Raw genomic sequence first — 18,067 nt, forward strand, 5'->3', positions numbered from 1 at the left:
GGGGCGGCGGGGGTTCGGAAGGGCCTGGACATGGCGCTGAGGGGCCGCCCCGCGGGAAGATGAATAAAGGCTGGCTGGAGCTGGAGAGCGACCCGGGTGAGGAGGGCGCTGGGCGGGCCAGGGGCTGGGGGGCCGGATGGGCCTGGGACGCGCCTGATTGACCACCACCCCCTTCTTCCCAGGCCTCTTCACCCTCCTGGTGGAAGATTTCGGTAAGAGCCTCCCGCCCGCCTGCCCGACATGGGGCTGTGAGGGTTCATCCCTGTGTGCTGGCTGTAGGGCCAGGGGCTGCCCTTCCCACCTTCTTTCGTTTCCCGATCGTAGGTGTCAAAGGTGTGCAGGTGGAGGAGATCTATGACCTCCAGAGCAAATGCCAGGGGTGAGTGGCCTTTTACACCCAGAAGAATGGGAATGGGCAGGGGATGAGTTCCCCTCAAGGGAGGCAGTATCTGGAAACCCAGGTTGTGATAGGTCACAGAAGAATGATCCTTCCTCTCTTAGTGCCATTCCTAATTAGCTGTTTTTGTTTTCTTCTAGTTTCTCCTCAGCACTTCAGTTTTGGTAGTAACTTTCCCCTCAACCATCCTTGGGGTACCTTTTAGCTACCTTTTCTAGTCTTGCAGCAGGAAACCCTAGGTCACACAGGGCCTTTTGTGCAGTTGGGTAATTCATTAATTACATGGCCATGTTTGCTGTGTCCTTAATCCCCACACGGAAGTTGTACAGTATTGATTGATTGGTGTGACTAGACCCTTCCTAGGTGTCTAAACTCAGGTTCCTGTCCAGGCAATTCTGCAGAATAGAAATGTAGAGAGACTGCTACAGTGACTAAGTGACTGACTTCGTTTTTTTGGAAAAGCAGGGATGGGTGTGGGTGTTCATTTGTTTCTGTGGCATTCTTGGAGCTCAGACCTTGGCTCCACAAGCGAGAGTTAGTGCTTAAATTACTCACCAGAGCTTTTGTTCTTATTTTGTATTTCTGTCCTGAACCATTGGTTCTAGTTTATTAAATCTTACTCAGAACCATAGACTTCATAGGGAGAGTGAGTGGACTCCTGGAGCACCACAGCCAGAAGCTGATACTTGATTCTGCCTGTGGGGGATAAGGGCCAAGGGTCACACTGGATACAGTATTGACAAGAAGCCAAAGAGGTGGTATCATGGCGGGAGCTCCTGAGTGATGACATGATGCAGAGTAATAGGGGAAGAAAGAAGAGGATGCTGATGGCCTGTTGCCCTTACTTCTCTAGCCCTGTATATGGATTCATCTTCTTGTTCAAATGGATCGAAGAACGCAGGTCCCGTCGCAAGGTCTCTACCTTGGTGGATGATACATCTGTGATTGATGACGATATTGTGAATAATATGTTTTTTGCCCACCAGGTATGTTGGGCTTCGTGCTTGTTGGTGAGTGGGATGCTGCTATTTTCTTGGCTTAGGAAGTTGAAGTGAGGAAGGCAGGAAGAAGAGATAGGAATATACCAAAGGTGATGGTTATAGAAACTTCTTGGCAGAAGGAACCCAGCTCTTACTCACTAAAGGAGACATCTTTAGCATAGGATGGCATCTCAGTTCACTCTCCAAGTTCCCAGACACATGCTGAGTAGTTGGTACATGTTAGGTGAACAAATGTTGGGTGAGGATGACAAAAGCTGAGGAGGGTTCCTGTCCAGATATGACTCCCTGTTTCAAAACCAATACCTAATGAATAGGGGATTGGAAGAACTTGAGTGAAGGATTCTCTGTATGGGTGACTAGTCTTGGTTTCACAGCTGATCCCCAACTCCTGTGCCACTCATGCCTTGCTGAGCGTGCTCCTGAACTGCAGCAGTGTGGACCTAGGGCCTACCCTGAGTCGTATGAAGGATTTCACCAGAGGTTTCAGCCCTGAGGTAGGTTGCAGTGCCTTAATCCTGACTCACAGGTGGCTGGGCAGATCTGATCCTCAGGCCCAATGGAAATGCCACCACACGGTATTTGGTACTATCTGGCTGTTTCTTTTTCAAATGACCATGAACATTACATTTGACACATAATTGTGTGAGACAATTGGTTTTAGGCTCAATTGTTAGGAGACAGACCTAGGGAAGGAAGAGATTTAAGTTACAGTGTCAGAATCTTCTCAGCTGGGACTTTTTCTAACAGGTAGTGTTGCTTCCTGTTTTCCACTGATAACTGCAAGGCCAGAACAGACCATCCCTTTGGGGCATGTGAGCTGTTTTCTCTCCCCTTGGAGCCCCCTAGCAAAGTTTGTCTATGCTGCTTCAGATTCCTGGAATGCCTCGAGGCTTGCTTGGAGCTTTACCCCGCCCCCACTCAGAGGCCCACCTGAGAAGGTCTTTTGACGTGGTTTTATTCTTCCCCTTAGAGCAAAGGATATGCAATTGGCAATGCCCCAGAGTTGGCCAAGGCACACAATAGCCATGCCAGGTATGTAGGAGTTGTGGTGGCCAATATGGAGTGGGGTAGGGAAAAATGTCTTTTTTGTGGGCCCTGACTTTGCATTTCTCCAGGCCTGAGCCGCGTCACCTCCCTGAGAAGCAGAATGGCCTTAGTGCAGTGCGGACCATGGAGGCATTTCACTTTGTCAGCTATGTGCCTATCACAGGTCGGCTCTTTGAGCTGGATGGGCTGAAGGTCTACCCTATTGACCATGGTAGGCACCTGTTGGGTTTCTTACTTACTTTCTGAGCTTAAGGCCTTCAGGTGCTTGGGACCCCGTGGCAGAGGGTGGGGTTTATATTGAAGACATCTACCTCTGGCCAGGATCTTACTCTAAACTACATTGCCTGACCAGCTCATGACTGCCTGGTTCAACCACACTTCTCTGTCTTAACTTCCCACCCTTGACCTGTTCAAACTCACAATTTTCCACTTGCTGATCTCTCCTAGGGCCCTGGGGGGAGGATGAGGAATGGACAGACAAAGCCCGGCGGGTCATCATGGAGCGTATTGGCCTCGCTACTGCAGGGTAAGGACCCTGACCCTATCCTAGTCTACCCTTACGGAGATATGCTCCTTTCGAGGGGGATACAGAAAGGCCATCCCCCAAGTGATTTGTGATTGCCAGGGCATATGGTTAATCTGGCAAGATCAGGCTTAGATCTTGGGCTTCTACCTCCTTGCCTTATTTCCTGCCTGGGCTGCCTGTGGCCCACCCTGTGATGAGCTTAAGGGGAAGGGTAGGCCTTGCTGGGTCTCTAGATGGCCCATGTGTGCTGGCTCACTCCCCGACAGGCTCCTCTCACAGCTCATTGGACTGTGCTAGCTCAGGTGCCTGGTGTACCTCGCCAGCTGCTGCCCACTTTTTGGGGCGGGGGCCTATCCCTATGGCTGCAAGTGTAACTACATGGAGCCCTGCCAGGATATCTGCTTCAACCTGATGGTGGGGCTGGGGTGGGAGCTCCCCTCACGGCTGCGGCTGTGACTGCAGGGAGCCGTACCACGACATCCGCTTCAACCTGATGGCAGTGGTGCCCGACCGCAGGATCAAGTATGAGGCCAGGCTGCATGTACTGAAGGTGAACCGTCAGACAGTACTGGAGGCTCTGCAGCAGGTAGGTTCCCCTCTGCCTGGCCCTGGGCCAGCCTTTCCTCCACTGCAACTTCTCTTTCTGATTCCCAAATCATACTCTCATGGACCTGAGCTTTAGCTGTTCCTTTTCTTTTACAGTACTTCTTTCATGGGATAGGTAGAACTTGGGGCAAAGAGGGAGAATAGCTTTTAAAAGGTTATAATTTGGCTGGTTGTTTCTCTTGTGAATGGTGAATGGGTAGAGTCATGGCCATTGTGCTGTATCTTAGCTGTCTAAAGTGGAGCCCCCCCCCCTCTGAGCCTTAGATTCTGTTTTCAGCTGATTAGAGTAACACAGCCGGAGCTGATTCAAACCCACAAGTCTCAAGAGTCACAACTGTCTGAGGAGTCCAAGCCAGCCAGCAGCAAGTCCCCCCTTGTGATGGAGACAGGCAGGACCCCAGTGGCCTCTGAGGGCACCCACCCAGGTACTTGGTTGGGAAGGGGGTTGGGGGCCTCTTATGGGCTTTGGAGCCATCCCTCCGAGCTTGTCTTGGGAAGTCCAAGTAAAAGCTAGTCTTTTTCTATGTAAGTACGTGGGAAGTGGTGCAGAGGTTTCCCAGTGGCTGGAGGCCCAAAAGCCCAATGCCTATAGCTCTCTTCCCCAAGAACATAGGAAAGTTGTCCTTCCCTAAAAGGCACCTGTATAGGGTTGCCATCACCCAGGTCTCCTGTAAGGTTTTCTTGTTTTCTGTAGACATTTTTTTCCCTGTCTCCCCCTTTTTTTTTTGCCCCATCTCATTCTTCCCCCAGTCGTACTGTGGGACCGTGATTTAGAGCTTGCTTCTCCCTTTCTGCCAGTTGGCTCAGGTATTCTTCTCTGGGGAAGGCGGGGACAGTGCTATGTAATATGACTGGGGAGACTGGGCTTTGCCTGAGGATCCAACTAAAGGTCCTCTACCTATACTCCTTGCCCTGTCTCAGATGGTGCAGAGGAGGTGGCTGGTTCATGCCCGCAGGCTCCAACTCATAGTCCTCCCAGCAAACCCAAGCTGGTGGTGAAGCCTCCAGGGAGCAGCCTCAATGGGGTTCCCCCTAACTCCACCCCCATTGTCCAGCGGCTGCCGGCCTTTCTAGACAATCACAATTATGCCAAGTCCCCCATGCAGGTAAGTGGGTAGCACCCTTGCAGGATTTCCTCTGAGCTTTTCAGAGGCCACAGTGGTAGTTTCCCCATGTGGTCCCCTGGTGGTCACTCTCTGCCTGGGCCTGGATTGCCAGGTTCCTCTGATACTTAGAGGTCCCACAACAGCAGGGGCTTAGAGAAGCTGGGAGAGCTTCTCTTACTTTAAATCCAGTCACATTGTGGGGTTAAATGTTGAGGGTATATTCTCATGGAAGCCTTCCATAGGCTTCTGTGCAGTGTCAGTAGGTGGCAGCCTCTCCCAAGCAAAGAGGAGCTCAACCTGGAGATCATGTTGCCTTTCTACCTGTCTGTGAGTGCTATCCCCAGCCGGGTGGGTAGCCCCTGTTCCCAACTGCCCTGGTCTCTGGCCCAGGAGGAGGAAGACCTGGCAGCAGGTGTGGGTCGCAGCCGTGTTCCAGTCCGTCCACCCCAGCAGTACTCAGATGATGAAGATGACTATGAGGATGATGAGGAGGATGACGTGCAAAACACCAACTCTGCCATCAGGTCAGCCTTAGCTCTGTAAGGTTAACAGGCTCTGGGTGCCTTGGATCCTGTTCTGAAAGTCCCAGTCCAGTGTCTGAGAATGCTCATGAGTGGATGACATTGCACACCTGTAAAATGCAGGGCCCTGGGGGAGTCCTGGGGGAACCCTGAAGGGCTGACCCCAGGCCCTCAAGTTTATGGTGGGCTTGAGGGAGAACTGAGCACATAAGCATGTATCAAGGCATGTCTGTTTGAGGTAGTCTTTCAACTGGGCCATGAAGGATTGGTTGAGGAAAAAGAGGAGGAGATGGGAGGGATGGAGAGGTGGGATGAGGGGAGGAGCATTGCTGGGATGTGGCGCTGGCTCAAGTCTAGAGTGAGGCAATTAGAACAGAGGTGTTCTTCAAATATACCAGGCTGCTGCTGATGGAGCTTAGGATGCCACAATTGGCGTAATTATGTGGAGCTGCTTGGAACGAGTGTGAAGTGCTTTGGGGTCAGCCCCTAAAGGCTAGGCCATTCTAGATACTGCTGGTTTTAGCTCTCTGGCCTATTCCCTCATTTCACGTATTCTTGGGCCCTACAGATACAAGCGGAAAGGAACAGGGAAGCCAGGGTCGTTGAGCAGTTCTGCAGATGGGCAGCTATCGGTGCTGCAGCCCAATACCATTAACGTCTTGGCTGAGAAGCTCAAAGAGTCCCAGAAAGACCTCTCAATTCCTCTTTCCATCAAGACTAGTAGTGGGGCTGGAAGTCCAGCTGTGGCAGTGCCCACACATTCGCAACCCTCACCTACTCCTAGCAATGAGAGCACAGACACAGCTTCTGAGATTGGCAGTGCTTTCAATTCACCTCTGCGCTCGCCTATCCGCTCAGCCAATCCAACACGGCCCTCCAGCCCTGTCACCTCCCACATCTCTAAGGTGCTTTTTGGGGAGGATGACAGCCTTCTACGTGTTGACTGTATACGCTACAACCGTGCTGTCCGTGACCTAGGTCCTGTCATTAGCACAGGCCTGCTACACCTTGCTGAGGATGGTGTGTTGAGTCCCCTGGCACTGACAGGTGGGTCTTCGGCTGGCTCATTGGCCAGTCGGTGCACCTGGGAGGGAGGAGGGAGGTGGCCAGATGACCCCAAAGTGTCTTGTACTCTGACATGTCTTCTTATGTCCTCTTCTCAGAGGGTGGGAAGGGTTCCTCACCCCCTATCAGGCTGAGCCAAGGCAACCAGGGGTCCAGCAGCCCAGAGGAGAAGGAGGTGGCAGAAGCTACAGACTGCAGAGAGAAGACTGGGCTGGTCAGGCCTGGTGAGCCCTTGAGTGGCGAGAAGTACTCACCCAAGGTAAACCTTCTTAGTGGCTTTATCCTGGCAGAGAGAAGGGCCTAGGCTGCTGCTGCTCAGATGCTATGTTCTTTTTGTGGTGCCGGGGATTGAACTTGGGACCTAACACTTGCAAGGCGGCGGCACCACTGAGCTACATCCCCAGCCTCTGTGCTGTGTTCTTGATTAGAATTTTGGTATGAAGGTTGGTGGCTACAACCAGATGCCAGAAAGCTTTTCTGAGTTGGGTGGTGGCAGGGGCCATAGTAGGCCTCATGGACACTGGCTGCTCACCCTTCCCTCTAGCTGCCTCTTGGTAGCAGAGCTTGGAGCTGACCAGTCTCAGATGCAATACTGGATTTTGGCAGGAGCTGCTGGCACTATTAAAGTGTGTGGAAGCTGAGATTGCAAACTATGAGGCTTGCCTCAAGGAGGAGGTGGAGAAGAGGAAAAAGTTCAAGGTGGGTGAACTCTCCACTCCAAAGTACATGGTTCTCTGCCCCCTCTTGAGGTCAGCTGCTTGGGGAGATGGGCTGTGACTCCCCATATTTCTCTTTTCCACAGATTGATGACCAGAGAAGGACACACAACTATGATGAGTTCATCTGCACCTTCATCTCCATGCTGGCTCAAGAAGGTAAGGGGCTAATTCTGATGTCTTAATTGGCACACTCCACAGAGGTGCATATCTGTCAAACCTCCCCTCCCTTAGAACTCATCTGAGGCTTGAGCAGACTATGGGGCACAGGGACGTCTGTGAGAGCCTCAGCTTCTGGCCTGAGACTGTTGCAACTAAGAGGATGGCTCAAGGGTCTGTGCCTTCCGCAGGCATGCTGGCCAACCTGGTGGAGCAGAACATCTCAGTGCGGCGGCGCCAAGGGGTCAGTATCGGCCGGCTTCACAAGCAGCGGAAGCCTGACCGGCGGAAACGTTCTCGGCCCTACAAGGCCAAGCGCCAGTGAGGACTTCTGGCCCTGACTGCAGCCTGCTCTTGCCGTGAGGCCCTCAGGAGGGGCCTTCCTTGTCCCACTTCTTTTCCCAGTATTACTGAATAGTTCTAGCCAGAGAGCTAAGGCCCTGGGAGTGGGATCCAGCCCATGCTTCCCGCATCAAACCCTGGGGCCTGGCGAGGGGGTGAGTGGGCAGGTCAATCCTGTCATGCTCAGGAAGCAGCAGCTGGAGTTGGGCCACAGCAGGGTGCTGTGGCTTCCTCCACAGCTGGCTGTGGAGCTGCAGACCTGATCCTTCTGCCTGGGCAGCAGAATATATATTTTACCTATCAGAGATGTCTATTTTTTTGACCTCCAACCCATCTTGCCATCACGTTAGCATAGCTGGCTTCCTGACTCTGCTTTTTCTCCTGGTAGCTGTCATCCTGGTGGGCCCAGGTCCCTGATCATGCCAGGGTCACAGCTGTAGGGTCCCAGCTAGGGGCCTCGGTAAACACGGGCCCCTGCTACTCTAGCTCAGCCACTAGCCTGTCCCTGTCATGAGGAAGCCAGGCCCACTCCATTCCTCTTGAGAGAGTGCCAAACTCAGGGACATGGCTGCTGGGCAAGACTGGGTGTGGAGTGTTCCTGTGAGGGTAGGATGAATGGCCTGAGTGGAGAAAAGTGTTGGAGCTGTTTGGTGGCCTGTAAAACTGTCCCAGTTCTACCTGGAGATGTTGACACTGCTACCCATAGCAAGGCTTTGGGCCTCTTGCTTTCAGTGTTGTGGCCCTGGCTTTGGGCCTACCTTGGGGTCCCAGTCGTTGTCCCTGGAGCTGGGGCTCAGAGGAGCCTCTGCCCAGCCCCTCAGTATTACTGTGTCTCCCTCCTCTTAGGGGTAGCAGAAACAGGGCTGCTTGCAGAAAGCTGGCACCACTCAGCTCTCCCTGCTGTGCCACTTCCTTGGCCTCTGCTAGGCTCTCAGGGTGAGACAGCAGGAGCAAGACAACTAGTTGGAGCCTTTGTTCCCAGAGGACTGATGCCAAGGGGTATGGGCTCAGCATTACCTCTGGAGCTCAGGCCCCAAACTCTCTGGTTTTGTAGGTGATCTAAGCAGGCGAGCAGGCCCTTATCTGTGTACATAATGACTGCAGGGGCTGAGCACCACCTGACCCCTCAGCTCCTGTAAATACTGGATCACTGAATGAATAAAACTGCTAAGAAATGATCCTTCCTGTGGTTGCTGGCCTGAGGTCAGTAGGCTGGGTTGTGGTGGGAGTGAGGGACCACAGGGACTAAGGCTTTGTGAACAGAGGTGAGAAATGTATTCCTAGGCTGTCTGGCTTTCTGGGCCACTGGGCCTGGGATTTAGGACCTGAGTTGAGGAGGGGCTTCAGATGGGTTGTGGACAAGGTACACCAAGGGAAATGGGCTTGGCTTTTACCAGATCTGGTGGCTTTGTGCCCCAGAGAGGTTACTGGGGCCCTGTGTTGAGGAGAGAGTACTGTCTCTAGTTGTGCCTGCTGAATTCTCCCTGAAAGGGCACTGGGACCTGGGAAGGCACATGTTTTTTTCCCTATTGCATTTGGACAAGGACTGCAGGCCAAAGCCACCTCTGTGCCCTCTTCTGCCTGCTGATCACACTCTGCTGAGACTCCTGCAGTGTCCCACCCCACAGAGGGATCCTCATAAAGCAGCCAAGGCATAGCTAGACTAACTGGAAAACTCAACTTTAATGGCTCTGACCCTCTGTCTGAGCCTAGTAGTCCAGGGCACAGATGAGGGCCACACCACGCTTTATCCAGTGTCGCTGAGGCTCGCGGGTGGGGATCTCCACAGCGATGACATAGTTGGTGGAGTGGCCTGTGGTCGACAGTGTTCCTGGCAGGCAAGAAGTGGGGAGGTTAGGTTGTGCTCTCACTGATAGAGCAGCGGCAAGGGCAGTGACTCTGGCAGATTAGGTCAGGGACAGGGAGGGGGCCCTGGCCCAAGGGAAAGTCTGTGTGATAATTGGGTCTGGTCAAGGCTTAGGCCTTCCTCGGTTACTACACTGGTGATCAGAGATGAGGATAAGAAAGTTGATGTCACTGTTCGGTCTCATCCCTGTCTGTGCCCCCATTGTTCTGAACCCCCAGTGGCAGTCTGGGGCTCAGAGGCTCCCAGAACCCAAAGTGGATCTGTTGACGGAGAACATTAACTTGCCTGCTGGTGGCCTGGCTTTGTGCTGATCTAAATCTCTTGTCAGTCTCACTGCTCAGCTAACCTGGCTAACTGGCTTGGGCTGAGCTGGGTCAGTCTTTGGTCCCCCACCCATACTGTAGGCTCCCTGCTTTGGGCCCTGTACCGGCACGGGTCAGTGTCTTGTAGATGGGACACAGGTAGATGTCCTGGTTCTGAGCTTTGCGGTGGGGTACTGGCAGGAGCCAGATAACGGCCATATCTGTGTACAGCTCCTTGGGCCGAGACTCAGTCAGTTGGAAGGCTTCTGAATCCCAACGGGCACCTTCCAGGAACAGTCCATGGATGTAGCACCCCACTTCGGGCCTTTTCTTGAGTTCTGATGGTGACTGAGCCATCACCTGTGGTTGGCACACACACACACCCACACACATACCAACACCCCAAATCTGGGTTAGGATTATGGTCAGGAAGGCAGGTACTCCCTTCTGAGAGCTCCTGTCTGCCTGCCTGGCCACCACTTATCTGCCATTTTAGCCAGTGCTCTGCAGTCTGTGCCCTGCTCCTGTGAAATTTCTTGGGTCTCCTGGCCTCTCCTGGCTGGTGTTCTCACCTTCCTGTTCGGGGCTACCCCAAAAGCCAGGCAAGCTGTGGCCTGAGTGCCCCTTCTGCCTAAGCAGTACCCCAGCTTATGGCCTGATGTGGCCCTAGCTATGTCCATACCTTGAAATCAAAGGAGATAATGTCGATGGAGATGATGAACTTTCTGGCAAAATTCTGTAGAGTGCCTGTCAGGAAAGCCTGAGGGAAGAAGAAGCCGCTGATCCAGAACACAGCTGGGATGCCACCTTGGATCCAGGTCTGCAGGAAGTTCAGGCGCTGCAGCAGGTCCATGACCCATGAGGCCAGTGGTTTGAGTGATGGGTATGCCTTAGAATTCCAGAGCTCAGGCACAGTGTTGTTGTACAGGCTGGCAGCCATCAGCTCCAGCTGCGAGGACATCACCACCAGCCCCTTAAGTGCCTTGAGCAAGTCTCGCAGTGTCTGTGTGATCACTTGCAGTAGCCGGTTGTACCTAGGAGGCCAGTGGCAAGGAAGCAGGCAGTGGGCTGGGGTTGTGTGGCAATGTCTGTTCTCCCTAATTTGGGGCCATACACAGAAAGCAATGGCAGAACATAAAGATGGAGAATGTAGAGCTGTGTCAGGCAGCCTGGGAACTAATCCCAGCTCTGGCCCTTAGCAAATATGTGATCTGGTAAAGTCACTTAACCTTTCTTGTGGCTCAGTTTACTCATCTATAAAATGGGAATGATACACAACTGGCTAAGTTAGAGGAGGATGTATATAGCACTTGGCATGGCACTCCTGTTGTCATTTCTGTATAGCACTGTGGCTGCTGACTTGGGTGGGGTGACAGGAGGAATTACCTGATGACTTCTTGAACCAGCACAGTGTTCATCGACTCCTCATACAGCACAGGGTACCTGGCTATTACCATTTGCAAGTTGATGGGCTCAGGCACTTGGAGCAGAATGTTCTGGGCCACGTCCTGCACTATCTGCAGGGGTGGAGACATGAGAGGACGAGGCTAGTCTCCTTTAACTCCTGCAGGATTCCATAGGCGAAGGCTTTCCCACAGGGGAGCAGGCAGGATAGTGGAGTCCAGCCCCTTCCCCTGCTACCACCAACCTCCTCCCGGCCTTGGCTGCCCGCAGAGGAGGATTTAGGCTGCAGCTGGATGATAGCACCAAGCAGGGCAAAAGTCTCATTCTGGGCAAAAGTGATGTTGGCATTGTCATGCAGGCCAAAGATCTCAGGCATGTCGTTGAGTGGAAGGCTTTTGATGTAGGAGAGGTAGCCCTGGGAGGTAGGAAGTCTGAAACTGAAGGCTCTGCCTTGCTCAGTCCCAACCTTCAGAGTCACCCCGTCATTGAGCGTGTCTCACTTGTCACGTGCCCTACGTGTCACTCCACTTCCCTCCCTGCCCCTCCAAGCAGCTGCTCAAACCTCCCATAGCCCTCTTCGTGGTGCCCACCCAACCCTTCGTTGGCTGTTGACTTCTCCCCGCCTAGTTCAGTGGAAATATGTCTTCAGAGAGCCTCCCCTGGCTGCAGAGCCTGGGTCCGATAACGTCTTGGGGGAGCTGTCCCAACCCACCAGAATAATTACACAGGAAATCGCTGAGGCAGGGTTCACCTCTCCCTACAGAGCCTGCTCTCCAGCAGGTAGGGACTATGGCCCTTACCCGCAAAATGGATTTACCAATGAAAAGCAGCCTGGAGGCAGGGGCCACGCCTCCCGTCACCAAGCACCAAGGTGTATGTGGCACCCTGGAGCCCCAGCCTGGTAGCTCCCTTCCTGCTCAGTCCTTGGGGGTGGTCTCACATTGAGGTCATAGGTGGGCTGGATCTGGTGGTAGATCCCTGAGTCACTGTAGCTGTGATCAGGGGAGAGCACAGCAGGCCTGTAGAAGTCCTCCAGGATGTTCATAACACAGCGGCGGTCCCAGTCATCAGTGACACGGCCTCCGTAGTTGATCTCACCTGCTGTGTACTTGAGGACCTATGAGATGGATGGGTTAGGGTCCCTGTAACTTCCACAGGCTCCTGTCCCCAGTCTGTCCTTGCCCCACCCCTTCACCTTGAAGGGGATGTCATCATATTCATCTAGAAACATCTTGAGCTGACTGATACAGATGCGTAGGTCTCCATCTGTGAACTCATAGGGGATGTTGAAGCCCAGAGCCCCAAATTTGCGACGCTCCAGCGCATTCCCATGAAACAGGCACAAAGACAGCAGCAGGGACTTGAACTCCAACACCTGTGGCAGTTAGGGAGTAAAGGGGGATGAGGGGTTCAGGTGGAGACAGGCAGCCATGTAGCAAGTGTGCCTCACCTTGCGACAGGAGTTGAGGAAGTCATCGCTGAGGCTGTTGTAGGACTTCAGCAGGTTGGCCTTAACCCCACGTGGCGGCTCAATGGTCATCTTGGAGCCATTCTGCAGGATGGACACTGGGAACTTGTTGCTGGGCAGACTGGTGAGCCACAGGCGGAAGTCCCGGTGCACCTGGTACCCAAAGCTCCTCATGAGCATCAAGACACATCAACACCGAGCTCCCTCCTGCCCAGGGAGTCTAAGCTCACCCTCTGCCTGACTACCCCTGGAGTGGGCCAGGGAAGGCTGCATGGACAAATGGCTAAGAATATGGGCTTTGGCAAGTTTTGGGGTCACCAATCTGAGCTGGGTGGCCCTGGGCAAGTTATCAGGCTTCAGACCCCCAGAAACTCAAGGAGACCATTGAGAAGATAAATCTAGTTGATGCATGATACATATGACAGCTGCATGCCCAGGCTGGGCGGAGTGCTCTGTAGGGTTATCTCATCCATCTTCCATGGCTGGGTTCTTACTACCTTTCAGCAGAGGAGACCCCAGCGGGTCTGTAACATGCAGCATGGCACACCTTGTCGGGGTTGATGTGCTCAATGAGGCGCTCCAGGGCTGGCATCCAGCTTGGTGCTAGGTGGCAGTTCTGGAAGAAGACCCACTTGCCCCTCTCTATGGAGCTGCGCATCATGGCTTCTGCGCGAGGGCCCTGTGCAGGTAGGAACACTGGATGGAGTCCAGGGCCATCCTCCCAGCCTACTTGCTTCCTCCCTGCCTAGCCCTTACCTGCCCCTGACCCAGGGAGATGGCGGAGAGCTTCTTGGAGAACTTCATCTCTTCAGCAAACTTGTAGAGGTCAGCAGCAGGGTCTGTGCCAGGTGACAGCACAAAGATGAGGGGTGTGGTGGAGTTGGAGTCTTTGAATACCACTGACAGATTGGCTGTCTGTAAGAATGAAGAGGGATGTTGGGACCACCTGGGGTTGATGGTGAGACAGGGACCAGGCAGCGGAGGGGGATCCCAGGGCTCCCGAGAAGTCCCAGAGGGGCTTTCTGGTGGGTCCTGGAACCTCTTAAGTTTCCTTGGGGGCTGGGAAGGAGTGAAGTCCTGTCCTGGCCGAGGCTGCAAAGAAGTTCATCCCGATGCAGTCAGGCCCTGAGTCCCAAGGTGCCAGCCCTGCCTAGGTACCATCACTTGCCTGGGGCTCAATGAAGCGTGGCTCCAGGTTGGTGGCCACAAAATCCTGCATGGCATTGGTAACCTTGTCCCCACGCAGGCAGCGGAGGACCAGCAGCTTCTGGAACTGGTCCAGGTACTGGTTCCAGATGCCAGGCAAGGGCTCCCTGAAACAGTGCCCGTATCTCCCTGAAAGTCAGCCTGTGGGAAGCCACTGACCCCAGGGATTCTACCATTTGGATAGCAGGGGAGAGAGTAGGGTGTCCCGGGTGTGAGTTTGAAGGCACAGAAGAGATGGGGCCACAGATTCAGGGTAATCCAGGGTGGTCCCTCCAAGAAGGCTTCTGGGCAGTCCTGTTCCTGGGGTCTTTCCTGCTTGATGTACCACCCGACTATACCCTGGGACCCAGCTCACCGGTGGGGCTCAAGACTGTCAAAGATGGCCCGGAATTTTGTCTGGTGCTTTACAAAGTCAGAGGGGAAGGAGGCAAAGGTGGGCAGGTTTGAGAGTGCCAGGATGTCTCGCCAGGCTCGTTCTGACAGCCAGTTTGGTGCAGGGTTCTCGGTCATGGTCTGGATGGAGCCCCCAGACAGGAGGTAGCGCCACTCACCCTGGCAAGGGACCAGGCAGGTTGCAGCCAGTTATACTCCTTACCTCCAGGTACCCCGTCCAGAGAAACTTGAGTTGCCTTGGGGTTGCTGGTCAAACGGGTCTAGTTTAGTGTCTCCACTTGGCCCTTTCCTGGATGTGTGCTCCACTGGGGCTTCTGGCCAAACAGGTGTGGGAGGCTCAGGACAGTCTGTGCTCACCACATACAAGGTTCTAAGAAGGCCTGCGCTTAAGCATTCATTAGGCTATAATTAACCCAGGTTTCCTGTTGTGTTTAGCCAAGGAATTGGGCTCCTTTAGGCCTCTGCCCTGTGGTCTTGCTGTGCCCTCGTGCCTGGCCTTCCCTTTTCATCCACCCTGTTCTCCCTGGCCCACAACAGGGTGACCACTCAGGCAGTCAGGCTGCCTGCCATTTCCCTGCCTCTGCACCTGGTTGATCTTGCCCTCATTCATCATGATGCGGACACACAACAGGAAGGCAAACATCAGCTTGTGCTTCTCAAAGAGGCTGCGGCAGACGTTGCTGTAGAGGCTGTATGTCAGATAGCGGTTGATGTTGGTGATGCGCTTCTTCAGGCTGTCTGCAGGGCAGAGAGGTGGTGGCAGAGTATGGGGAGAGGAGAAAGGAGGGAAGATCCCAGCCCAGCCTAGATAATCTCCCAGCAGCCATCAGGGCAGTCTGGGCATTCCTGGGAAGCTGGTTTTCTCAGGAAATGGACTCCAAAGAGCATAAGGAGCAGTGGGCATGTTCTTAGGTACCATGAGACTGATGTGAGAGGGTGTGCTAGTGAACATGAGTGTGAATTTATGTGTGTGCCGCACAGTGGTAATGTGTCCATGTTTGTCCTGTCTGTGTCAGGGTGGGCCTGTTGTGCCTCTGTGCCAGCGTTACCTGCCCTCTCTGAGTTGGCAATGCCTGAGAGGAAGATGCTGAGGAACCATTCGAGGGAGTACTGGTACATGGGGTCCACATTGGCCAGGTCAGACACACAGAAAAAGAGGATCTGGGTACGGACAGCCACAGGTATGTACTCCATGCGTGTGAGGTCAATGTCCTTCTCAGTCTGCTCTGCAATCTTGACCTTGGCCTGGGGGTGCAGTGGGAAGAAGTGTTAAGCCCAGGTACACTGGCAAAAATCAGAAGACTGAAGTGGATGGAGGTAACGGCCGGGTCTGGGGGAGTTGGAAGTGACAGGGGGCAGGCCCCAGGCAAGTAGGAAGAGGCAGATTCCCACCTGGATCTCAGCAGCCTTCATCTTGGACGCCTCTAGCACTTTGATGAGCTCCATGTCATCCACAGGGTTGCCTTCAGAGGAGCTGAGCCGGTACAGGATCTGGTCTTCAATGTCCTTTAGTTCCTGACGCATCTTGGCATTGCTGATAATTAGCTGGTTCTTGGCCTCCTCCAGGTCTGGTCGCTCTTCAGCCACTACCTGGCCCAGCAGCTGGTCTTCCAGGCCACTGCCAGGGTCAGGAGGCACCATGTTGTAACACCCGATGAGCCCCAGAGGGCCAGCTTTGAGCCTGCTCACTTACCTTTTTTGTGCCCCCGGGGCTTCAAGAGTCCAGCGTCCTGCCAGTGTCCACCCAGAGGGCCTGGGCTTCTTCACAGGCTGTGTGGGCTAGTGGTTCTCAGTGAGACCTCTGGTGGCAGCCCAGAACCCAGGAGCCTGGAATCCCAGCAGGGGCTGGCCAGTTGGGGTCTCTGAACAGTTCTCAACAGGAGGGGGCTCTAGGGGACCAACAGTGCTAGGCCTCAAGGGCCTTTGTACCCGCTGATTTGTGGAGAAGCTCATAGTGGCCATGGAAATGGAGGTGTCGGCACAGAGCAGGCCTGTGGGGCAAGGGCAAGAGTTCTTAGGTGGAAACAGTGGCAGGTCAGAGGAGCTGGTGGAGGGAATACCAGTGCCGGGGAGGAAGCTGGTAGAGCCATTGAGTGGTTAGCCAGCCTGGAGTAGCCCACCAGCAGCCAGGTAGGAGGAGGTAGCATTGATGCTTGGGGGTGCTCAGGGACAGGGACTTACCTGGGTGACAGGGTGAAGTTGATGAGGGTGAGTTTGGTGGAGATCTCGGGTGTGTAGTGTGGGTTGGGCAGCTTGGTGGTGATGTACATCCTGAAGTCCTCATGGTAGGGGATCACTGTGTCCCCCAGCTTCAGCACTGTGTTCCCCTGCTGCTTGTATGTCTGTAGTGGGTGGGACAGACACGCGCTGGGGCCTGAGCTGTACCAGTGTGGTGTGGACGGCTCCCTGCCCAGGCCCGTGGCCCTGTCCTGCCCCCCCACAGGCCCACCTGCTTAAGCAGCACAGGCTCCAGGGCTGGGTCAAGCTCCTCGCCCACATTCTCCAGAAGGCATGGCTTCCCAAAGCGGATGGCATTCTCCATGCTGCGCAGGAAGTCGCGGTCACTCAGCTTAAATACATCCAACCCATTGTCCTTCTCCTGTGAGGGAAACAGACGGGTTGGGACAGGGGGAGGCTGAGAGTGAGGCTGAACCTGGCTATGGTGGGGTGGCAGTGTTGGCAGGTGGACTTACCATGTTCTTGATCCATTTGTTGGCCTGGCTCTGGGGGTCAATGAAGTGGGTCCAGCGCTGGGAGAACTGGTTGATGACCCCGTTCTCCACTGACAAAGTGTCATTGGGGAGGCCAGCAATCTGTGCAAGGCCAGATGTCAGACTGGGTCAGGGCTTTTTTACGAGAAGGGCCCCCCTGGGGTATAAACTACACCCAACTTCATGCTTTGGCAATGAACTTCATTCTTTTGATTGCACCCTTTGGATGTGTGGTGGGGGGCAGGTGACACTGTGGGCAGAGTATTGATCCCCAAGATCCCTGCCTCTTATGCTCCTGATGCCCTCTCCCACCGGGTCTTTGTGTCCTGATGCTTACTGAGTCATCATTCGTGACACCACCCTCGTGGAGCCCACACTCCTTTGGCTCTTCTGGCCTTTGCCCATGCTTGGCCTCTGCCTATGGGCTTTGTTTTTTCCCTTTGCCAACTGCCCTTTGGGGTCTAGCTTGGACATGGCTTCTTTTGGGAAACCTTTCCTAACGTTTACCTGGATAATTCTCTTATCCCATTCCACACTCTTAAAAGTACTGCTTTTAAGCATTTGTGTCCTCTTGACCCAGCTTTCTCTTTCTCTCCTCCCACCAACCTCTTGCAGGGCCCAGGAATATTCAGGAGAGGCATCTCTAAGTCTGGCTCCAGAAGGGAGGGTAGGAGGGAGGCAGGAGGTTCCTGGGCTCGCCTGGACCACACTGCAGCCCAGCCTGGCCTCTCCTGTCCCCCAGGGCGGGCACCTGCCACGAGCGGATCTTCACGGGGTTCCCCAGCGTTCCAATTAGCGTGGGCTCGGCAGTGTGTGGTACATGATGGACTGTAAGCTGCTTGACCCACTGGTCGTAGAGTGCCATGCGATACTGACCCTGGGGAGATGCCAGACACAGGGCTACCACACTAGACACGAGTGCCTCCCTACCTCCCTACCTCCCAACCTCCTGCTACACCATTGCTTAGCAGCTGCTCACGGAGGTCCGAGCTCACACACGGAGACAGATCTTGTGTTCTAGTCCCACTTGGAGTGACTTTCTTGGACTCTACTAACCTCATCTCCTCAGCTATGAAGCAGGGTAATGGCCACCATGTCCACCCGTATGATGACTGAGGATTAAGTGGGAGCCACATTTGAAGTGTTTAAGTGTTGGGCAGTGCATGGCACACACAGGTACACGTGTGAGCTCTCACATGTCCTCTAGAAGGCCAGCCCCACGAGGTGGCT

The 18,067-nt window shown here is 54.1% G+C and overlaps 2 protein-coding genes across 8 annotated transcripts in view; one reads left to right on the forward strand and one right to left on the reverse strand.

Annotated features, from left to right (window-relative positions):
- Positions 1–6: 6 nt before the first annotated feature.
- Positions 7–8,664, forward strand: Bap1 (BRCA1 associated protein 1). Its single transcript, XM_010643109.2, has 17 exons — positions 7–96; positions 183–212; positions 325–379; positions 1,251–1,383; positions 1,773–1,892; positions 2,369–2,430; positions 2,514–2,656; positions 2,893–2,971; positions 3,434–3,557; positions 3,855–4,002; positions 4,499–4,683; positions 5,074–5,207; positions 5,773–6,251; positions 6,368–6,528; positions 6,876–6,968; positions 7,072–7,144; positions 7,336–8,664. Exons 1-17 carry the CDS (start codon positions 60–62, stop codon positions 7,467–7,469), a joined length of 2,190 nt encoding a protein of 729 aa, XP_010641411.1. The 5' UTR covers positions 7–59; the 3' UTR covers positions 7,470–8,664.
- A 471-nt stretch (positions 8,665–9,135) lies between these two features.
- Dnah1 (dynein axonemal heavy chain 1) overlaps positions 9,136–18,067 on the reverse strand; it is a 62,341-nt gene continuing 53,409 nt past the window's right edge. For 2 of the 7 annotated variants that reach the window (XM_033756953.1, XM_033756952.1), the window contains exons 60-78: positions 17,589–17,714; positions 16,820–16,939; positions 16,576–16,725; positions 16,308–16,468; positions 15,519–15,744; positions 15,176–15,371; positions 14,713–14,864; positions 14,089–14,285; positions 13,696–13,840; positions 13,284–13,442; positions 13,075–13,206; positions 12,510–12,680; positions 12,255–12,434; positions 12,000–12,176; positions 11,304–11,474; positions 11,042–11,172; positions 10,338–10,689; positions 9,781–10,015; positions 9,136–9,317 (exon numbers count right to left, since the gene is read on the reverse strand). In XM_033756953.1, coding sequence (XP_033612844.1) covers positions 9,196–9,317; positions 9,781–10,015; positions 10,338–10,689; positions 11,042–11,172; positions 11,304–11,474; positions 12,000–12,176; positions 12,255–12,434; positions 12,510–12,680; positions 13,075–13,206; positions 13,284–13,442; positions 13,696–13,840; positions 14,089–14,285; positions 14,713–14,864; positions 15,176–15,371; positions 15,519–15,744; positions 16,308–16,468; positions 16,576–16,725; positions 16,820–16,939; positions 17,589–17,714 — 3,303 coding nt within the window. In that variant the 3' untranslated portion in view covers positions 9,136–9,195. Of the gene's footprint in view, positions 9,318–9,780; positions 10,016–10,337; positions 10,690–11,041; positions 11,173–11,303; positions 11,475–11,876; positions 12,177–12,254; positions 12,435–12,509; positions 12,681–13,074; positions 13,207–13,283; positions 13,443–13,695; positions 13,841–14,088; positions 14,286–14,316; positions 14,507–14,712; positions 14,865–15,175; positions 15,372–15,518; positions 15,745–15,819; positions 16,118–16,307; positions 16,469–16,575; positions 16,726–16,819; positions 16,940–17,588; positions 17,715–18,067 lie in introns of those variants that run through there. The other 5 variants (XM_033756954.1, XM_033756955.1, XM_033756957.1 and 2 more) reach the window with 5 other exon arrangements.

This window comes from Fukomys damarensis, unplaced genomic scaffold, assembly GCF_012274545.1.
Source record: "Fukomys damarensis isolate Sample0158 unplaced genomic scaffold, DMR_v1.0_HiC HiC_scaffold_28, whole genome shotgun sequence".
NCBI classification, from domain to species: domain Eukaryota; kingdom Metazoa; phylum Chordata; class Mammalia; order Rodentia; family Bathyergidae; genus Fukomys; species Fukomys damarensis.

What these genes read in the sequence shown, in the direction of transcription:
- Bap1 (XM_010643109.2), top strand. Translation starts at nt 60, where the DNA reads ATGAATAAAGGCTGGCTGGAGCTGGAGAGCGACCCGG. An exon ending in ATATGTTTTTTGCCCACCAG is followed by an intron (nt 1,384 to 1,772) that starts GTATGTTGGGCT and finishes TTGGTTTCACAG; the next exon opens with CTGATCCCCAACTCCTGTGC. An exon ending in GGTCTACCCTATTGACCATG is followed by an intron (nt 2,657 to 2,892) that starts GTAGGCACCTGT and finishes GATCTCTCCTAG; the next exon opens with GGCCCTGGGGGGAGGATGAG.